The sequence below is a fragment of the Neovison vison genome, chromosome 5 (assembly GCF_020171115.1).
Source record: "Neovison vison isolate M4711 chromosome 5, ASM_NN_V1, whole genome shotgun sequence".
NCBI lineage: Eukaryota > Metazoa > Chordata > Mammalia > Carnivora > Mustelidae > Neogale > Neogale vison.
The window spans coordinates 14,500,943-14,518,866 of record NC_058095.1 but is presented as its reverse complement, the minus strand read 5'-3'; the positions used below and the strand labels follow the sequence as shown (position 1 = coordinate 14,518,866).

General features: G+C 44.2%; 1 protein-coding gene across 3 annotated transcripts in view; it reads right to left on the bottom strand.

Moving 5' to 3' along the window:
• The window catches only part of TEX2 (testis expressed 2), a 106,406-nt gene that overhangs the window by 55,857 nt on the left and 32,625 nt on the right, over positions 1-17,924 (bottom strand). For 2 of the 3 annotated variants that reach the window (XM_044247632.1, XM_044247635.1), the window contains exon 2: positions 3,295-4,960. In XM_044247632.1, coding sequence (XP_044103567.1) covers positions 3,295-4,935 — 1,641 coding nt within the window. In that variant the 5' untranslated portion in view covers positions 4,936-4,960. Of the gene's footprint in view, positions 1-3,294; positions 4,961-6,300; positions 6,320-17,924 lie in introns of those variants that run through there. The other variant, XM_044247634.1, reaches the window with a different exon arrangement.

Genomic DNA, 17,924 nt, shown 5'->3' with positions numbered 1-17,924 from the left:
GGGAAGAAGCTGCCCAGCCAAGTCCCAGATTCCCCATGACCCCAGACATTTTGGAGGATCTATGTGACTAGCTCACAATGGAATGTGAGGAGAAGTGCTGTGTGTCACTTCTAGGTCTAGGCATTATAAGAAGGCATGCCTTCTTTTTTTTTTATTTATTTTTATTTTATTTATTTATTTATTTATTATTTTATTTTATTTATTTATTTTTATTTTATTTATTTATTTGACAGAGAGAGATCACAAGTAGGCAGAGAGGCAGGCAGAGAGAGAGAGGAGGAAGCAGGCTCCCCGCCGAGCAGAGAGCCCGATGCGGGGCTCGATCCCAGGACCTTGAGATCATGACCCGAGCGGAAGGCAGAGGCCCAACCCACTGAGCCACCCAGGCGCCTGAAGGCATGCCTCCTTTTGCTTTTTCATTCTCCTTCTACCAGCTGGATGTAAAGAACTCTAAAATCCTAGTACCCTAGGCAGGGATCAACAAACTGTGCCTGAGGCCTGTTTCTATAAAGTTTTATTGGAACAGGGCCACACCCATTTATTTACACATTGTCTGGCTGTTTTCCTGCTACAATAAAGAGGTAAGTGATTTAAAAAAAGAAGAGTTAAGTGATTGCAACAGAAACTATATGACCCACAAGCATAAAATATTTACTATCTGGCCTTTTAAGAAAGTTAGCTGAGCCACAAGATGGAAGGAGCTTGGGCCCCTGAATCAACACCTAGGGATGGCCACCAGCCCACCAGGAATATCCAAACAGGACTCTTCCACAGGCAAGAAACAACTTCTCATTTGTTGTAATAGCTAGTGTTATCCTACCTCTTACAAAAAATAAAGCACAATGTCCAATGAGAAAATGTAAGAAAACAGATGCTCGAAGTAAGACTCCATTACCCTTTCCTTTTCTTATTACACCATTTGAGTCCTAAATGTAATGTCAACACTGCTAAATGTTTTAGAGTGTCATACTTTTCAAACGGTTCCCAAGAGTATGATCTCCAATTCAGTAAAATTAAGCCCAAAGAACATTTGCATTTGAAATCTTTGCCTTACAATACACAACCTACCCTTCTAATCTGTAGTAGTGTTCCTTTTTAAAAATAAAGTATTTAATCACGCCTCTAAAAACAGCCCTGTATACCAAACAGAAGACTTCCCGCTAAAATATAACTTTTCCTCAATAATAATGAAGCCCCCCTAAACAAGTCAAGTGCTCGAACCAGTTTAAAGTGAATGTCATCATCGTTAGGCGCTGGAGTAATATAGAAGTACCATTTTCTTTGCTAAAGTTATAGTAACTGATTTCGAGGGCATGTAACTCAGGTAGTCACAGCATCACCCTATGACAAACACAGCAACCATAATGAGTCCCTCCTACTCCACTTCACATATTAATACTAAGCTGATGTGTGTCACATCCTCAAGACTCAGCACCAGCTTCTCTTAAAAAGAAGTCTCATATTGCCATGAGAAAGAAAAAAGAAAAAAATCAAATACATGATTCATTAATTCAAAACAAAAAGATTGAGTATGCACGCATGTGGTGTATATATACTTGCAGAAATTTAAAAAAAGAACAAAACCAGGATATATAACAAAATTGTTAATCCCTTCCCACTAGTGTGATAAAAAAAATAAATTTTTTCTTTGGGTTTCCTATGTTTTTAAAATATTGTCTGTGTATTTATTTTGAATAAGATAAAAAGTTTATGAAACTAGAAAACAAACAATGTTTTGGACCCTTAGCTTTCTTCCTCCCCTTGTTTTGCTTTTTTGCTTTTGTTTTTTGGTTTTCCTTTTTTTTTTTTTTTTTTTTTTTGCAGTAGAAAGACAGGCTGCCATTTTTTAAGCATTCTTATTTAAACAGAGGGGAGGAAAAAAAACCTATTAACAGAGAAATGAAACCAGCTTTGAACTACCAAAATACTGCAAACAAACAAACCCCCCAAAAAAGCGCTGGCAAGGCTATGAAGAAATTAGAACCCTGTGCTCTGCGGGTAGGAAGGTGAAATGGTACAGCCACTGTGGAAAGCAGTATGGCAGCTCCTCGAAAAATCTGAAACAGAATTACCATCAGATCCAACAGTCCCACTTTGGGGTGTGTACCCCAAAGAACTGAAAACAAGAGCTCAAAGAGCCATCTATACACCCACGGTCACAGCATTATTCAGCATAACTAAAACGTGGAAACAACCCAAGTGTCCACTGCTGGATGAATGGATAAGGAAAATGGGAGTACATGCACACAACCGAATGGTATTTGGTCTTAAAAGAAAAGCAAATTCTGACTAATTGTGATTACGCTAAGTAAAATAAGCCAGGCCCCAAGGGACAAATACTGTCTGATTCTACTTATATGACATAATCTAAAGGACCAAGTGGAACTATGGTTGCTAAGGCCTGGAGGGAGGGAAGAAATGAGGAGTTACCATTTAATACGTAGAGAGCTTCTGTGGTACAAGATGAAAAGAGCTACGGGGGTAGATGGTGGTGATGAGGCCGTAAGAATGGGGATGTACTTAATGCCACTGAACTGTACATGTACAGTGGTTAAGATGGTAAATTGTATGCCATTTGTATCTTACCACAATTTAAAAAAAGCTTATATGAGCCTATGACTTACAAGCTATATAAGCTACAACTGTATGTTTATATCTTGTATATTTTGAAACATACGAAAAACACAGCAGCTTTTTAAATATACAAAAACAAATGTGAATGGAAGTTCTCCTATTTTCTTCCCACGCCCTAACGGATCACCCGAGCAGCCGTCAGGGGGCCCAGATCCCGAGACTGTCACAGCCTGGAGAGTGAGGTCCCTTCTCCAGCCCGCATCTCCCTGTGCACGAAGGCAAGAGGTGTGCCCGTGGCGGCCAACCACGGACATCGACTTGCCTTCTCTTTCTCCTTTCCTTTGCTGGCATTCCAGGAGTGCTGAACCCTTCTCCAGGGTGTCAAGAATATGCAATCCTGGCAGACTCAGCTGTAACAAATCCTCAGCAAGTCGCAAATCCCCGGAAATTTCGAGAGAGACCGAAATACGAACCGCATGCAAATGCTGCTCTCCAGCGCAACGGAGATCCTTGAGAAGCTCGCGGAGCTGCTGGCACCGGATCTAGAATGAGGTTTACCAGAGAAGCCTCTCGCATGCCCGGAGAACGAAGAGAGACCCCAAAGCCTAAGACACACAGCTTGTGTGAAAACCCGTGACCATCGACTAGGAAATCGAAGCTGGATCTAAACTCCGGCCATCCCGGAGGGAGCATGTGCACTCGGCCGCGGCAGGGACTCACCTTTAGCATTTCTGGTTCTTGGATATCCAGAGACCACGTGTTCCAGTGTTGTCGCTTTTTATGTAACCTGTGATATTTATGAGCACTTGGTGGTGTAAAAAACCAAATCATGCAAACCGCAGTCATGAATCCAAGACCAATTCCCAGGAGGAGTCCGTTCACGTAATGGGGCAAAGGGAGGACGAGGTACCCATACATGCACATTATAAAGAAGCCCAGTGTCTTCACGGGTAATTCCGGGTGCAGCATGGCCGACTGGACCTCGTACCCACTGTCAAGGGCCAGACCGTCCTCCGCCGGCACCGCAGGCTTGAGAGGGCTCTCCGGGAGCTTCTCGACTGTGCTCTCGGCCTCTGCTTCCAAATCGAAGTCCTCTGTGTACAGCTCACAGAACTCCTCATCTTCTTTGCTCACTAACGCAGACAAGGAACATTTCTCAAGAACTAGTGAGCTCGTCTTCAGGCCTGAGTCCTTCAGGCCGCCCCCCTGGGAACTACTCTTGGGCTCCGCCTCTCTTGGGGGCTCACTGGAGGCCCTGGGGTGGTCACCCGTGGGGGCGCTGGGGTCACTGGCGCAGCCGTCCCCCTCTGAGTCACCGTCCTCCTCCTTGATGCTGTAGTTGTTACTGCTTTCCAGGTGACCGTTCAGGCTGGAGAGATTGGAGAGTTCCGAAGCACTTGACGATAAGGCTTTGGGCCTGTGGCTGCCAGTTTCTTCCCCTATAATTTTACTGAGGAGCTGTAAAGGCTCATATATGACTTCTGAAAGGCGTCGCTTCGTGTCCTCGATTTTAGCCTCCATCTCGGGCACTTTGAAAAAGGAGCGCGTATCGGAGGGAGAAGTCAGCGGGGAAGAGGGGGCGGTTTTGGAGTCTCCGCCCGTGTTTCGTGGCTGTGTGAACGGCTTGAACAGGGGCAGGTTGAGCTTGGAGTCAGGGGGCTTATAGGACACGGCGTCTGACTCCTGCCGGGAGGTGTCTGTGGACAGAGACTTCACTAAAGCCTTCACCAAGTGCCTGCGCCTCGAGGGCTGTGGGAATTCTTTTGGCTCCACCTCGGTTGACTGGGACTTCCCATGGCTCATGAAGCGCCTGGTACCAGACAGGGTGGAGGACGAGGCACTGGAGGACAGGCTAGGAGACTTGGAAGGGGAGGACAATGGGGAGGAAGAGCTGATTTTCTGCTCGGAAAGGGAAGACACACTGGGAGAGCTAGCTAAGGGCCCCAGCGAAGACGACCCTGGGGACAGAGCCAATGGCACTGTGCTTAATACTTGCACTGCCGGAGGAGGGGACTCCAACAGCTTTACCGTGTTCTCGGAGACGGGCAGAATGGCAGGGGACACGCACAGGCCATCTGCCACGATGGGCTGGCCGGCAGGGCCAGTGGAGTCATGGCCACCCTGGGATTCAAGGTAGAGGTCTTCCTTGGCTTCGAGCGCCGTCACAATGCTTTGGTCGTCCAGCCCCTCCTCGAGGTACTCCCTGAACTCCTCCTCCTCTTCCTCCTCCTCCTCGCCGGACGCCGAGAAGTGAATGGCGATAGTGTCTCGGGACACGGACCTCTGCACGTGCACTCTGGGGGCAGATGGTTTTGGCATGTCAGTGGTCTTCTCGGCATGGCGACCATTCAGACTTGTCATCGCCAGCTTCACGAGGGCTCAGGCTCTGTGGAAACAGCAAGGAAACCAGAAGTCAGGGAGCCGTTTCTCCAAGGAGGGGCTGCCGTGTGCACACGGGAGCGCAGATGAAGCTCCCTTCCAAATGGTGATTATGATTTTACTTGGCAGATGGCCACTGTTTTTCACCTGAGCGGGTTTGATGGTTTAATTTTCACCAGATAAATCCCAGTTAGGCATTCTCTTTTATGAGCAAGCTACAAACCGGTATTACAGAGGCCCTGCGATCTGTCTGACTTCACAACAGCTGAGTAATTGTTTCCTCCCTCCTAACTGGCTCATTTCTACCAGCCTTTCCATATCTCAACCCTTGAAATGCCTGCACAATAGATGTTACCAGAGTCATTTCAGAAAGCCAACAGGCTAGAAAGCAGCAGCCTGGGGATTTTGATGATCTTGGAACAAAAATGTCACCACTGTTTTCTAGCTATAAAAAGCCAACCCAGGAGGATCATTGCTTCCATTGCTATTTTCCCAGCAATCCTAACAATTATTTGGCTTGCTTCTCCCACCAGGACTCATACTATCTTGCCACGGCAAAGGAGCAGCCAAGTCTCCAAGGGTGGAAAGGGAAATCTCTAAATGGATTGCGATCAACTGTTGGCTTCTTTGTTCCCCAAATGGCAGAGTACTTGGGTAGCCATGAAGACAAGGTCATATTCTGGGGCTTCAGGACAAAGGAAATGTATTTTAAACTGAACCCAAGGTTCAGAGGGCAGAAAAGTTAAGTCTCAATGCTATAATCTACCACCAACCAAGAACTCTGTTAAGAGCTGCGGTGAAAAACATGGGAGCTATGCTTTCTGTCCTTCTGGAGCTCAGCAGCCAGCTGGGAAGAAGACAGACACTTGAAAAGCTGTGCGGCACAACAGAAGACACCAAGCTGACCCTGTGGTATCTAGTACATTACCTCTCCCCCTATTCGCTAAAGGCCCGTTTCCTGGACACCACGCACCATGACAGATCCTACAAAATGCAAATTAACACCACAATCTGGAAAGAGACCATATCAAAGGAGCTAAAACACACTTGAGGAATGAACCTCACATGTTCTAAGGAGGGTAAGAGCAGTGTGGGAAGTAGGACACCTGCTCAGCCTTTTCGGATGGGTATGGGGCGCCTGGCTGCCTCCATCAGTAGAGCATGTGACTCTGAATCTCAGGGCTGGGAGTTCAGGCCCCACACGGGGCATGGAACCTACTTAAAATTTTAATAAATTAAAATTATGAGTGGATGGGCAGGTTATGGCGGAAGGAGCATGATCAGAAAGAAGCGAAAAGGTGTAAAGATGAGCATGGGCTTGATGTGTCCTGCCAGATGGGCCTTTACCTCCAGGAGGGTGGGCGGGCGCTGGGGAGCAGTGGGAGACCAGCAGCACAAGAGCGGCATCATGGGGAGCGGAAGGGCAGCCCTGGGGGCTGCTGGTATATACATGCGGGCACGCAAATAGGGCTCCTGGGACCTGCTCCTTTTGCAGCTGACTCTTTGGGACCCGGAACAAGCCACAACTTCTCTGGTTCTCAGAATCTTCATCTGTAAAATGGAGGATCGAGAGTTCTTTCCAAATCTAAAGCCTACATGATCATAGATGGTTGCATACAACCCAACATAACACACTTCGACAAATAATCTAGGATAGACGATCAATGTCACGTTGCGTGTTGTTTCTTTAGTTTGAAGAACTCCTATATTTGAGTCTTCTGTCAAATATTCATGTGCAAAATCCGGGCACCTGATACTACCAACGAGAGAAAAAGTAAATCCGTGGTGGGGGGTTGGGAGGGAGTGATCCTGTGTCATGAGAACAGAAAATACCCTAGTGATGACAAGAACGACCATTCAAGAGCACAGTCGCAACATGGACACATCTGAAACTACACATTTTTAGCATCAATGCTTAAGAGAAATTACATTCGTAGAAACTTTCCAACAGAGTTTTGTCCATGCTTACCATGACCCTCAGGTTCTCCTATCCCCAACAGATTCAGGAAAAGAAAATGATCTTTATGGACAGAGAAAGCAATTTAAATCCAGGAGCTGATGGCAAGTTGAAAACACACGGCCTCAGGTCCAGGACAATCCTCTCCGGTTATCTTTAAACCAACAGGTTTGTAAGCTTAATAAGGAGAAAAATACCAAGCCCAACACACGTTTTCTTCTCATTTAACTGTCACCTAGTTTTATGAGTAATTTAAGAAGAAAATTATAGAGGTTTGAAAAGTTTGATACTTGATAATTCTCAGTAGGCTGAAAAATAAGCTTCACTGAAATTGCTTTAATAATGGGGCACCTGGGTGGCTCAGTCGGTTAAGCATCCTACACTTCGACTCGGGTTGTGATCTCAGGGTTGTGAGATCGAACTCTGTTGGGCTCCCCACTCAGTGAAGGGTCTGCTTGAAATTCTCTCTCCCTCTCCTCCTCCTGCTCATTCTTTCTCTCTCTCTCAAATAAATAAATAAAATATTTAAATTGCTTTAATAACATAAAGGATGACCTGTAGGCTCTGCTGCTCGGAGTCTGCGTCCTGGGCAGCAATTTTAACATGTTAAAATGACTGTGGGCGCAGGGGTAAAGACAGAGCATGACTTGGGTGCTGAACAGTGTGAGTCAGTCCCCTGGGAGCAAGGCAAGAATGGAGAGAGGCCTGAGTGTAGTCGAGGATGGGATGCCTGGGAATCCGCGGGCAAAGTCAGGGCCAGGCAGCAGCCAAGGGAGAAAACAGTGTATCCAGGAGCCTGTGGTACCATGAGCAAGGGCCACCCCCAGGGGCCTACTTGCCCAGTCCTCCTGCACACAGTCAGGTCCCCTGACTTGCGACTTGAAAGCGCCTCTACTCATCTCTGATCAGACTATTTCACGGCCTGTGTCAGCCAATAGGGCCCAAGCTGGACCCCATGCAGAGCTGGCTGCCAGGAAGCCCACTAAGGGCGGGCAATCTGGCTTACCCCCCAGTGTCCTTCTCCAAGGCTCAGGTAGCCTCAGGGACCCAATGTAAACTCCCCCACACCCCTGCTGACCAAAGCCTTTGCTCTATTTCACCAGTTTGGGGTTTTTTTCAATGCTTATTTTTATCTGTTTGTATTTTATCGGTTCTTTTCAGTTTCACTTGATAAAATATGGATAAAACAAGCCCTGTGAGGCCACAGCAGCACTACTACTGTTTAAACACAAGAAAATCTTGGGGCCCTGTTTGCTCATCTGCAAAATGAAGAGATGAGACTGAAGAAAAGCTGCTTCTAGGACCAACATTGCTGGATAATGGAATGTCGTGGAATCAGAGAAAATGGTTTGGGTTCCGGACAACCCTTCAAGTGGTCACTGCCTCCGCTCGGTCCTCCCAATGGCTGGCTGCTGGGGCCCGCAAAACAGACCCTCTCAGTCACAGTCCTGCAGGACAACCAAGGTCAAGAGAAAAGAGCACCTGACTGCTGCCCAGGAAGATAACGTGGTTTGTCCAAGGCCACGGCACTGACTCAGAAGGGGGAAGGGAGAGACAGTTAGACACGGGTTTTTGACACTGATGTCCTGATGCCTTTTTCACCACAGCAGGCTGCCTCCTCCGGCATGTCACGCACGTTCTTTATGACTGCTTTGTCCTGGACTTGGTACCCGCCCTCTGCGCTCCTTCACCGACGTTTAGGAACAGCTCTCCCAGGAGCTAAAAGCCAAGTTTGCAGCCACCAGCCTGTGACCAGCTGTGCAGAGAAATTAAAATTCATCTCATCATCCACCTGACAATCCTGGATCCTAAAAAATAACTAGCTCCTGCCCTCTACTTCAACTCAATTATAACCGGGCTCCAGAAAAGGAGACAACCTTATCAAGCCCTCAGGAAGTAAAAGGCCAGAAAGGAAATTTCTTTCCCAACAGGTCTCCTTCATCCAAAGCCATCAGCAGATCACAGGACCCTGGGCTCTGATCCTACGAGGGGAGGGCCTCTAGCTCATGTTGCCACAGAGGAGGATTTCCTGCCAGAGGTGAGTCTGAACAGAAGTCTGATTTGGTTGTGAGCAAAATGGGGCTAAAGATTAACCACATCCAGCCCCAGAACGGAGGGGGGTAGCAGAGGCAACATTGATAAACTGAAGCTAGAGGTCTGGTGTCTAGGAAGGGGAGGCCTATCATCGGGCTCACCATTCTGCTGCAAACAATTAACACTGAATTTGCTATTAAAAAGAAAAAAGAATCTTCTAGAAGCACTCAAGCTTTAACAATTGGGAGAGGAAAAACCAGGCTGAGGCTAAGGCCAACGGGAACCCAGAGAAGAGCTCTGGAGAAGCCAGGCTAGCCCTTAGAGCACTGGATGATTCCTGGCAAACTGGAGCTTTCATTTTCACGATCTCCTGAGCAGAAATCGAAGTTCCGGGCTGACCGAGGTAGAGCACTAACTGAAGACCTTACCACAATGAACTAGAACCCAAGAGGGCTACATCCACTCAGCAGCAAGTGAATGACAGACCAACGGGCCCCCTTAGCTCTGAGAACTTTGAGGACATCACACTAAGCCAAGTACACCAGTCACAGAAAGACAAATACCGAATGATTCCACTTACCTGAGTTACCTCGAGTAGACAAATTCCAATATAAAGAACACAGAATGGCAGTTATGGGGTCTGGGGGAGAGGGAAATGGAGAGTTGCTGTTTAGTGGGTACAGGTTTTCAGTTTCATATGATAAAAAAGTTCTGGAGCTTGCTTGCATAACAAGGGATATACTTAACATCATTCACCCAAAAACAGCGAAGACAGTAAATTTTACGCTGTGTATGTTTTGGCATAAATTCAAACTAAAAAATATTTTTAAAATATTCATTCAAAACTTTACAATGAAATACTAAAATACTTGGAACTCCTTATCATGCCAATGAAAGCAATTCTACTCACAAAGTTCATACTGTTCTTCAGCTTTTGCTATGTGGTTACATTCTAGTAACAAATGCAATTGTATTTATGCTCCCATACTTCTGGAAAGTAAAAAAAAAAAAAAAAAGCTATTTAGAGCCCAATGCTCCCTGAACCTTAGCCTTGGTTGGGTATGTTTCAGGGAAAAAGGACATTTCAAACTGTTCTGCTTGACCGGTCTTTCCTAAGATCCTGACTGCAATTCTCCTTTAAAGTTCCTATGCCTTGTAAAGATGGTCACTGTTCTCATTAAGACTGAGAAAGCCTCCTCTCTCTATAAATAAATAAGGGGCGCCTGGGTGCCTCAGTCCATTAAGCATCTGACACTTGATTTTGGCTCAGGTCATGATCTCAGGGTTGTGAGATCGAGCCCCAGATAGGGCTCCGCCCGCACTGAGAGAGAAGCCTGCTTAAGATTCTCTCTCGCTCTCTGCCTGCCTCTCCCCCTCCTTAGGCACGGGCTTGTACTCACTCTCTAAATAAATGAATAAATAAGACTGAGAAAGCCTCAAAGGAGGGCTTCTCTCCCTAGCATTTATGCTGGATTCAATTCTATCCAGTCGAAAACAAGGAATAAATCAATGGCTCAGCTCCCATCTAACCTGAACTCATAAAAAACAAAGACCTTAAACAGGAAGCCAGGAGCCAACTGCCCTCCCTATTGTGAAGTCCATGAGGCTCTCAAACAGTACAGTCAAGGTTAGGATATGAAACATCCATGAAATTTATTTTATTTCTAGTCACTCAAAAAGGTTATCATCATTAATTAGGCCATGAAAAACCAATCAACAATAAATCAGACTATATAATGAAAAATGAAAAGCTATTTCAAGACTCAGTGTTGGCATTTGTTAACTCAGATGTAATAACCTTCCTGAATTCTAGTGATTTTTTTTTTTTTCAGGGCGGGGAGCTAATTTTCTAATAAAAATTGTCCTTCTTACTTCTAGCTGTCTTTGAAACAATTTAATCCTGGCATCCTACAGGGCCATAAAAAGAGAACACAGTTCCTTCCAGGTCACTCACTGACCAGCAATTCATCTACTTGGTCCTTCCACATTAAACAAATAGCGAGGGGTGCCTGGGTGGCTCAGTCAGTTGAGAGTCCAACTCTGGATTTCAGCTTAGGTCATGATCTCAAGGTCCTGAGACTGAGCCCCATCAGGCCCCAAGGTCAGCAAGGAGTCTGCTTGGGATTCTCTCTCTCTCTCTCCCTGTGTCCCTGCCCCCATTCACATGCGCACGCGCGCGCACACACACACACACACACACTCTCTCTCTCTCTCTAAAATAAGAAGTCTTTTAAAAAAATGATGTGACCATTATTATTATCATTACTATTAATTTCTAAATCATATACTAGATTAGAGAAAGCACTGGAGGAGGGAAAAAGAGGAGAAGGGAAGCAAGGAAGAAAAGAACAATTTTTTAAAAGATTTTATTTATTTATTTGAGAGAGAGAGAGAGCGAGCACAAGCAAGGGGATCAGCAGAGGGAGAGGGAGAAGCAGGCTCCCTGCTGAGCAGGGAGCCCAATGTGGGGCTCAATCCCCAGATTCTGGGATCATAACCTGAGCTGAAGGCAGACGCTTAACCGACTGAGACACCCAGGGGTCCCAAAAAGAACAATTTTGACTAAAAACTCAGCTAGTCTCCAGATAACATGGGCACAGTAATAGAGCAGATCTTAGGAGGCAAGCCTGTCTGGAATATGCCTCATTTTTCAGAAGTATCACTAATCCTTCAAGATCATTATTAAAATGCTTTGTCTTTGTAAGATTCAGCCTGTTGGATATTTGCTGCCTCTGAACAAGCCTGCACTTGGACGTATGATGTGTGAGTACCGTCTGCTAGCCTGGGCTGTGTCAGTCAATACTTTTAATTCAAAACCTTCTCGTGGAAGGAGAAAAGAGGCAAGCTGCATTGTGTGGCGGAGGATGGCTTAATACCCCTTATCTGTGCTTTTTTAAAAATAGGATTTGGTTTTATAAAAAGCAGGGAAGAGTCCTTAAGACTATTTTTCTGCCTTGATGGTGCAGAGAAAACAGCTGAATCTGGTCAAACCAACCATCACAGGAAGGTCTGACTTAGTCTAAAAATTTCAAGTGCACCCGAATAGCTGTCTCTTGATTCACTGAAATTCAATGAAGCAGCTGAGAATGGCCAGCCATTCTAATCTGTTAATACTCCACCTCGCAAACAAAAATCAATATTGACATTATAGATAATGAACTAGCTCTGGCCTTAAGTTTCATCTAAAAAAAGAAATGAAAGAGGAAAGAAAGTACTTTCAGAGCAGGGAGCCTTCCCAAGGCACTCTGACTGTCAGAAACTCAGAACACCTTTCCCATTAGTTTTTAGGTTCTAAGACGCACACCCCAAAGTCTCTTCCAACCCAGCAGGGTCCTGTGCCTCGACCACAGGCTTACTGTGGTCACCCTCTTCGCCACCTTCTTAAGGCACCCTCTTCGCCAATGCATGGACCTTTTCACCTGCCACAGAGAAGGCCCACCTGGGAGGAAAAAGGTGTTCAAATGCAGCGACACAGTTAGAATTTTGCTTTATAGACTGCTAGCTGGTTCCAATAATGGAATCCAAGTTCAGTTCATAATAACTCCTTCAAAACCAGGTGATGCCTCCAGCACAACCACACGAGGCCGAAAGAGGATAATGCTAGTGCTATCCACAGAGGGGAACTCAAGGAGACAACAGATGGACTCGTGTAGGACATCTACGTGAAAGCAAAAAGACCCTCAAGTAAAACAGAAACTTAGAACAGGTAGGCCCAGATCAGTTGGTGCTAATCAAGTAAACAAGTCTGGAAATGAATTTTTTTTTTTAAGCAGAAAAATCAGGTCTATGGCCTAGACATGAAAAGAAAATTGCAGACGTGAAACCTTAGCCCCTGAGATGGGAACAAGTCGGAAACAAGAAGGCAGCTAAACAGCTGGGTTAGCTACAGCTGAGGGGCTCTGCTTGGGGGCAGGGGAGGAAGATTAATATCTGAGTTGAGGGGCAGGGAATCAACTGTTCAAAGCTTTTAAAGTGTATGGATTTATATTTAAATCTTAGGAAACAGAACTCCTGTAGGTTCTTAAGATATCTGAAAACTGGGTGTAGATGCTTTTGCTCAGGTGAGTTCCTGCCTGGAACCCAGGAGACCAGTGTTAGAAATCTGGAAAGAGGGTTAGAAGGAGAGTGGTTAGTGCCTGTGGTCACCACGCAAACACGGTTCAACTGTTTCAACTGCTGATGTCCATGGGGTCAAATGTTAACAAAAGGCAAATCTGGGAAAGAGTACATAGTGCTCCTTATTCAGTTTTTATTTTTGCAACCATTTTAAATTTTGAAATTATTTTCAAGTTACAAAAAACAAAAACAAAAAAGGCAGCGTTCCTTGCCCTTGTTTGGCATTGGATCTGTTGTCAAATGTTGCTGCCTCCCACACCCACCAGCTCTACCAGTCAGAATGATCAAGACCTTCAACAAGTACTAACAGGAGGGACCCTGACTTTTACCATAACGTGAACTTTTTAAAACTTTATTTTGAAATAATCAGAGGCTTGCAGTAAGTTGCAAAAGTAGTACAAAGAAATGCCGTGTACCTTTCACTAATCATTCCTTAAATTTTATTTTTATTATTTTATTTTTTTTAAGATTTTATTTATTTGAGAGAGCATGAGAGCAAGAGAGAGCGGGAGCAGGGAGGGGGCAGAGGCAGAGGGAGAAGCAGACTCCCCACTGAGCAGGGAGCTGGCCAAGGGGCTCGATCCCAGGACCCCAGGATCATAACCTGAGCCAAAAGCAGATGCTTAACCGACTGAGCCACCCAAGCACCCCTCATTCCTTAAATTTTAAAGTCAAATCAATCTCAAGTGGGTAAGAAATCACATTTTAACCATAGACCACCAATTCATCCTTGTAAGAAAAATGCATTCTACCTGAGAGTGAAACTTCCCCTTATAAGGACTTCCTGATAGTCTTTCTTAAGTCTTAAATGATCAAGTTTAGGCAGGTATCATCAATAGATAATTCCTGATACATCATCAATAGATAACATAAACAGGCAATTCACCCAAAAGTTCAAATGGACAATACACAAACAAAAAAAGTTCAACTTACTAAAAATATCAGCTGGGAAATAAATCAGTGAAACAATCTGGGTCATCAAATGCCAACATCCCATCATTAAAATATAATGTATGATGTTGTCAAGGGCACATTGATATAAACCCACTATTGCACTAATGGTTGGAACAAAATTGGTAAGAACTTTTTAGAAACTAATTTTGCAGTACATTCAATAATGTTCTTTCCAGGGACACCTGGGTGGCTTAGTCGGTTAGGCGTCCGACTCTTGATTTCAGCTCAGGTCATGATCTCAAGGCTGTAAGATGGAGCCTAAGCTTGTCCCTCTCCCTCTGTTCCTCCCTCTGCTTGCATGTGCTCTAATAAATAAATAAATCTTAAAAAAATAGTAAGGTTCATTCCACACATACACCAGCCAAAACCAGAGGGAGGCGGGCAGCACTAATGTCAGTTGAGCTTATCAGTAATTTTTATTTTCTAGATCTAAGTATTTCAAAATATTTTCATAATCTGGAAAAAAATTACATGTAAATGGATGTCAATCTTTAAAATGAAATCATGATCTTTGGAACATAAAATTGCACTAGCCCATCTCCTATAAGTTACCCAAAAGAAAACTAAGGCACAGAAAGATTCATTTTTATAAAATGAGTCACACCATATGAATGCCTGCAATGTTTTTATACACAAGATTACACAGTGAAGTGATCTAGCATATGGGTATCAGTGAGGACTTTGGCTTCAGTTCCATCAACCTGGGAGGAGTCTGACCCTCAGGCGAGTTATTTACACTAGCCAAGCCTCTGTTTCTCCATCTGTAAAATGGGAATGGCAAAAGACTTCAGATTAAATAGAACAATTTATGTAAAGCACTGAGCATGGTCTTTGGTACAAAGCAAGCATTCCCTAGATGTTAACTGTGCTTTTAAGTATTTCCTCAAGTCAACAAGAGAAATCTTCTACACATGATTTTAAATAGTTACCTAAAATTGACTATTCCATAACATAACTGTTTCAACACAAGATACTACTTGGAATTTGTTGTTATCACAAACAACTCTACAATGCATTATGATCCTATATGCAACCTTTGACTGTCTCTTATTATGTCCTCAATAAATGAAGTTTTAGAAGTGAAAATATATGGTTACATAACATCTATACATTTGCACTCCAGTTAAAAAAATACAAACAACAACAACAACAACAACAAAAACCAGTTTCAAACTCATTGTAAAAACCTTCCAAAACTGCTCCCCTCAAATCAACTGCTTGGAATGTATCTTTCCTTTAAAAAAAAAAAAAAAGTACCCTTCCTCCTTGTCCTTTTGTATTTATAAATACACACAAACACATAAAGCTGTTTCTCAGTCTTAAATGAGATCATATTACACATACTGCTTTGCAGTTTGTTTTTCACCTACTATTTTTTTTTAAAGATTTTATTTATTTATTTGACAGAGAGAGATTACAAGTAGGCAGAGAGGCAGGCAGAGAGAGAGGAGGAAGCAGGCTCCCCGCTGAGCAGATAGCCTGATGCGGGACTCGATCCCAGGACCCTGAGATCATGACCAGAGCCGAAGGCAGCGGCTTAACCCACTGAGCCACCCAGGCGCCCCTTTCACCTACTATTTTTTAAGATTTCATTTATTTATTTCAGACAGAGAGCATGAGTTGGGTGGGGGGTAGGCAGAAGGAAAGGGAGAAGCAGCCTCCCTGCAGGTCAGGGAGGCCAATTCGGAGCTCTATCCCAGGACCCCAAGATCTTGACCTGAGCCGAAGGCAAGTGTGTAAGTTACTGAGCCATCCAGGCAACCCTCACTATTTCTTGAACTTTTTTGTATGCCTATATAGTAAATTGATAGGTATACATACACACACATGCTTTCTTTAAGTAATACAGATACACTATCATCCAATTACTCATTCCTTTGATAGAAATTTGAGTTTTTTTTTTAATTTTCGCTATTAGAAACAATGCTATCTTGAAAAGATAAATCTTGTGTCCAGGGCAAGCCTATCTGTAGGATACATTTCTAGAAGTGGAACTGATGGGTCAAAGGAAGTGCATATTGGCAATTCTGGAACTGTCTTGCAAACTTGCCCGATTTGCTAATTTACACTCCTACCAGCAGCATATAAAGTATCCACCCCGAACTTTGGTCAAGACCGAACATTATTTTTAATTTTCGTCCAACTGATCAATGGTAAAAAGGCATCTCAATGCTTTGATAATCATTTCAAGCTTTTCCCCATCTGTTTTCCTTCTTCTGTCAACTGGTCATTCATCATTCTTGCTCAAGGGTTTTTCTAATTTACTTTATGAGTCATGGACAGTTACCACTTTGTCTACTGTCTATTGCAAATATCGCTTCCCACCTCTGACCTGCCTTTTAATTTTGAAATATACAAAGTTTTGGATTTTGAGGTGTTGACTCTCTCAATCTCTTATTTGCAGTTTCTGGGTTTTACACTTCCCAAGAAAGTATTCCCCATTCCATCAGCTTAAGAACATTAGTCTCCGAAATCGCTGCAGAAAACGATGACAATAGTATACGTAACATGCATATTGTTCTCTGGTGCCCACACAAGGATCACACTCTTAACTTTAGTTAAACAGACTGTCAGGAACAATCATTCCTCTGTATTTTCTAGTCAAAATAAACAGTAAAGTATTGGATTTTTTTTCCCCTCCAAATCATATTTGTAAACTAGAAAACCTAGTTCACATATCTGAATCCATTCCGACCAACAGATGGCTCAGCTTTTCCATGGAAAAGGAAAGTATTTCAGATTAATTCCTCAGAAATGGAAAAAATCTCTGAGAGAGAGAGAGAAAGGAAGAGACGGGTGAAAGTAAGAGAAGGTGACTTGAAGAGAGTGGAGAGCTGGCTCTTATAGACTTGACAGGCTGACCACAAAGACTCAGTGAGTGTCGAAAGTACATTCTGTGAAGGACAGACCATGAGAAAAGGGAAGGAGACAAGAAACCCAAGGCCATGTTCAAGACCTGCAAGGTCACGATGTACTGTGTTCCTGGTAGAGACACAGTCCTGGATGGCCAAATGGCCACACTGCAGTTCCCTCTGAGGAGGACTACTTGCCTATAGGCCCCATCAGGTAAAATCCCTCCCATCCCACGCAACCACCATTGTGGATGTGACAGGGAAGGACTGGAGCTGGCGGCAGCCCAGTGATATGACCGAGCCCAATAGTTCTACCCAAGTGTGAGATTTTGATAATTGTTCAGCTGGTGGTAGAATCAGCCTCTGAAAATTCATACCGAGTGAAGCCATGAGGCAGCAGGGCCAGGAACTCCGAGGGGGACCAAGACCCTCAAGTGACAGTGGTGGCCCTACTCCACTTCACCTCCCTGACCCTGGGTTGCTTCACTGTAAACTGAGGGGACCCTCCTCATCTTCGAGAAAGCTTTCCAAAAAGCTCTAGATTCTGTACGTCTATGGTTCTATGATTCAATGTTCATGGAACAGAACCTACTTAGAGTTCCAACATTTTCATTTTGCCCAGAGAAACTCTTGGCAATTGCCCAAGTCAAGCAAAAGGATGGGAGTACGCTTGAAATGATTAACGTGCCTAAGGCAATTAAGTCAAAATATTTTTCTAATAATATTGAAACAGTTTATCTCAGATTAACAAATACTTCTAATACTATGCAGCCATCAAAAGAAATGAAATCTTGCCATTTGCGACAACATGGATGGAACTAGAGCATATCATGCTTAGCGAAATAAGTCAAGCGGAGAAAGACAACTATCATATGATCTCCCTGATATGAGGAAGTGGTGATGCAACATGGGGGCTTAAGTGGGCAGGAGAAGAATCCATGAAACAAGATGGGATAGGGAGGGAGACAAACCATAAGTGACTCTTAATCTCACAAAACAAACTGTGGGTTGCTGGGGGGAGGGGGGTTGGGAGAAGGGGGGTAGTGTTATGGACATTG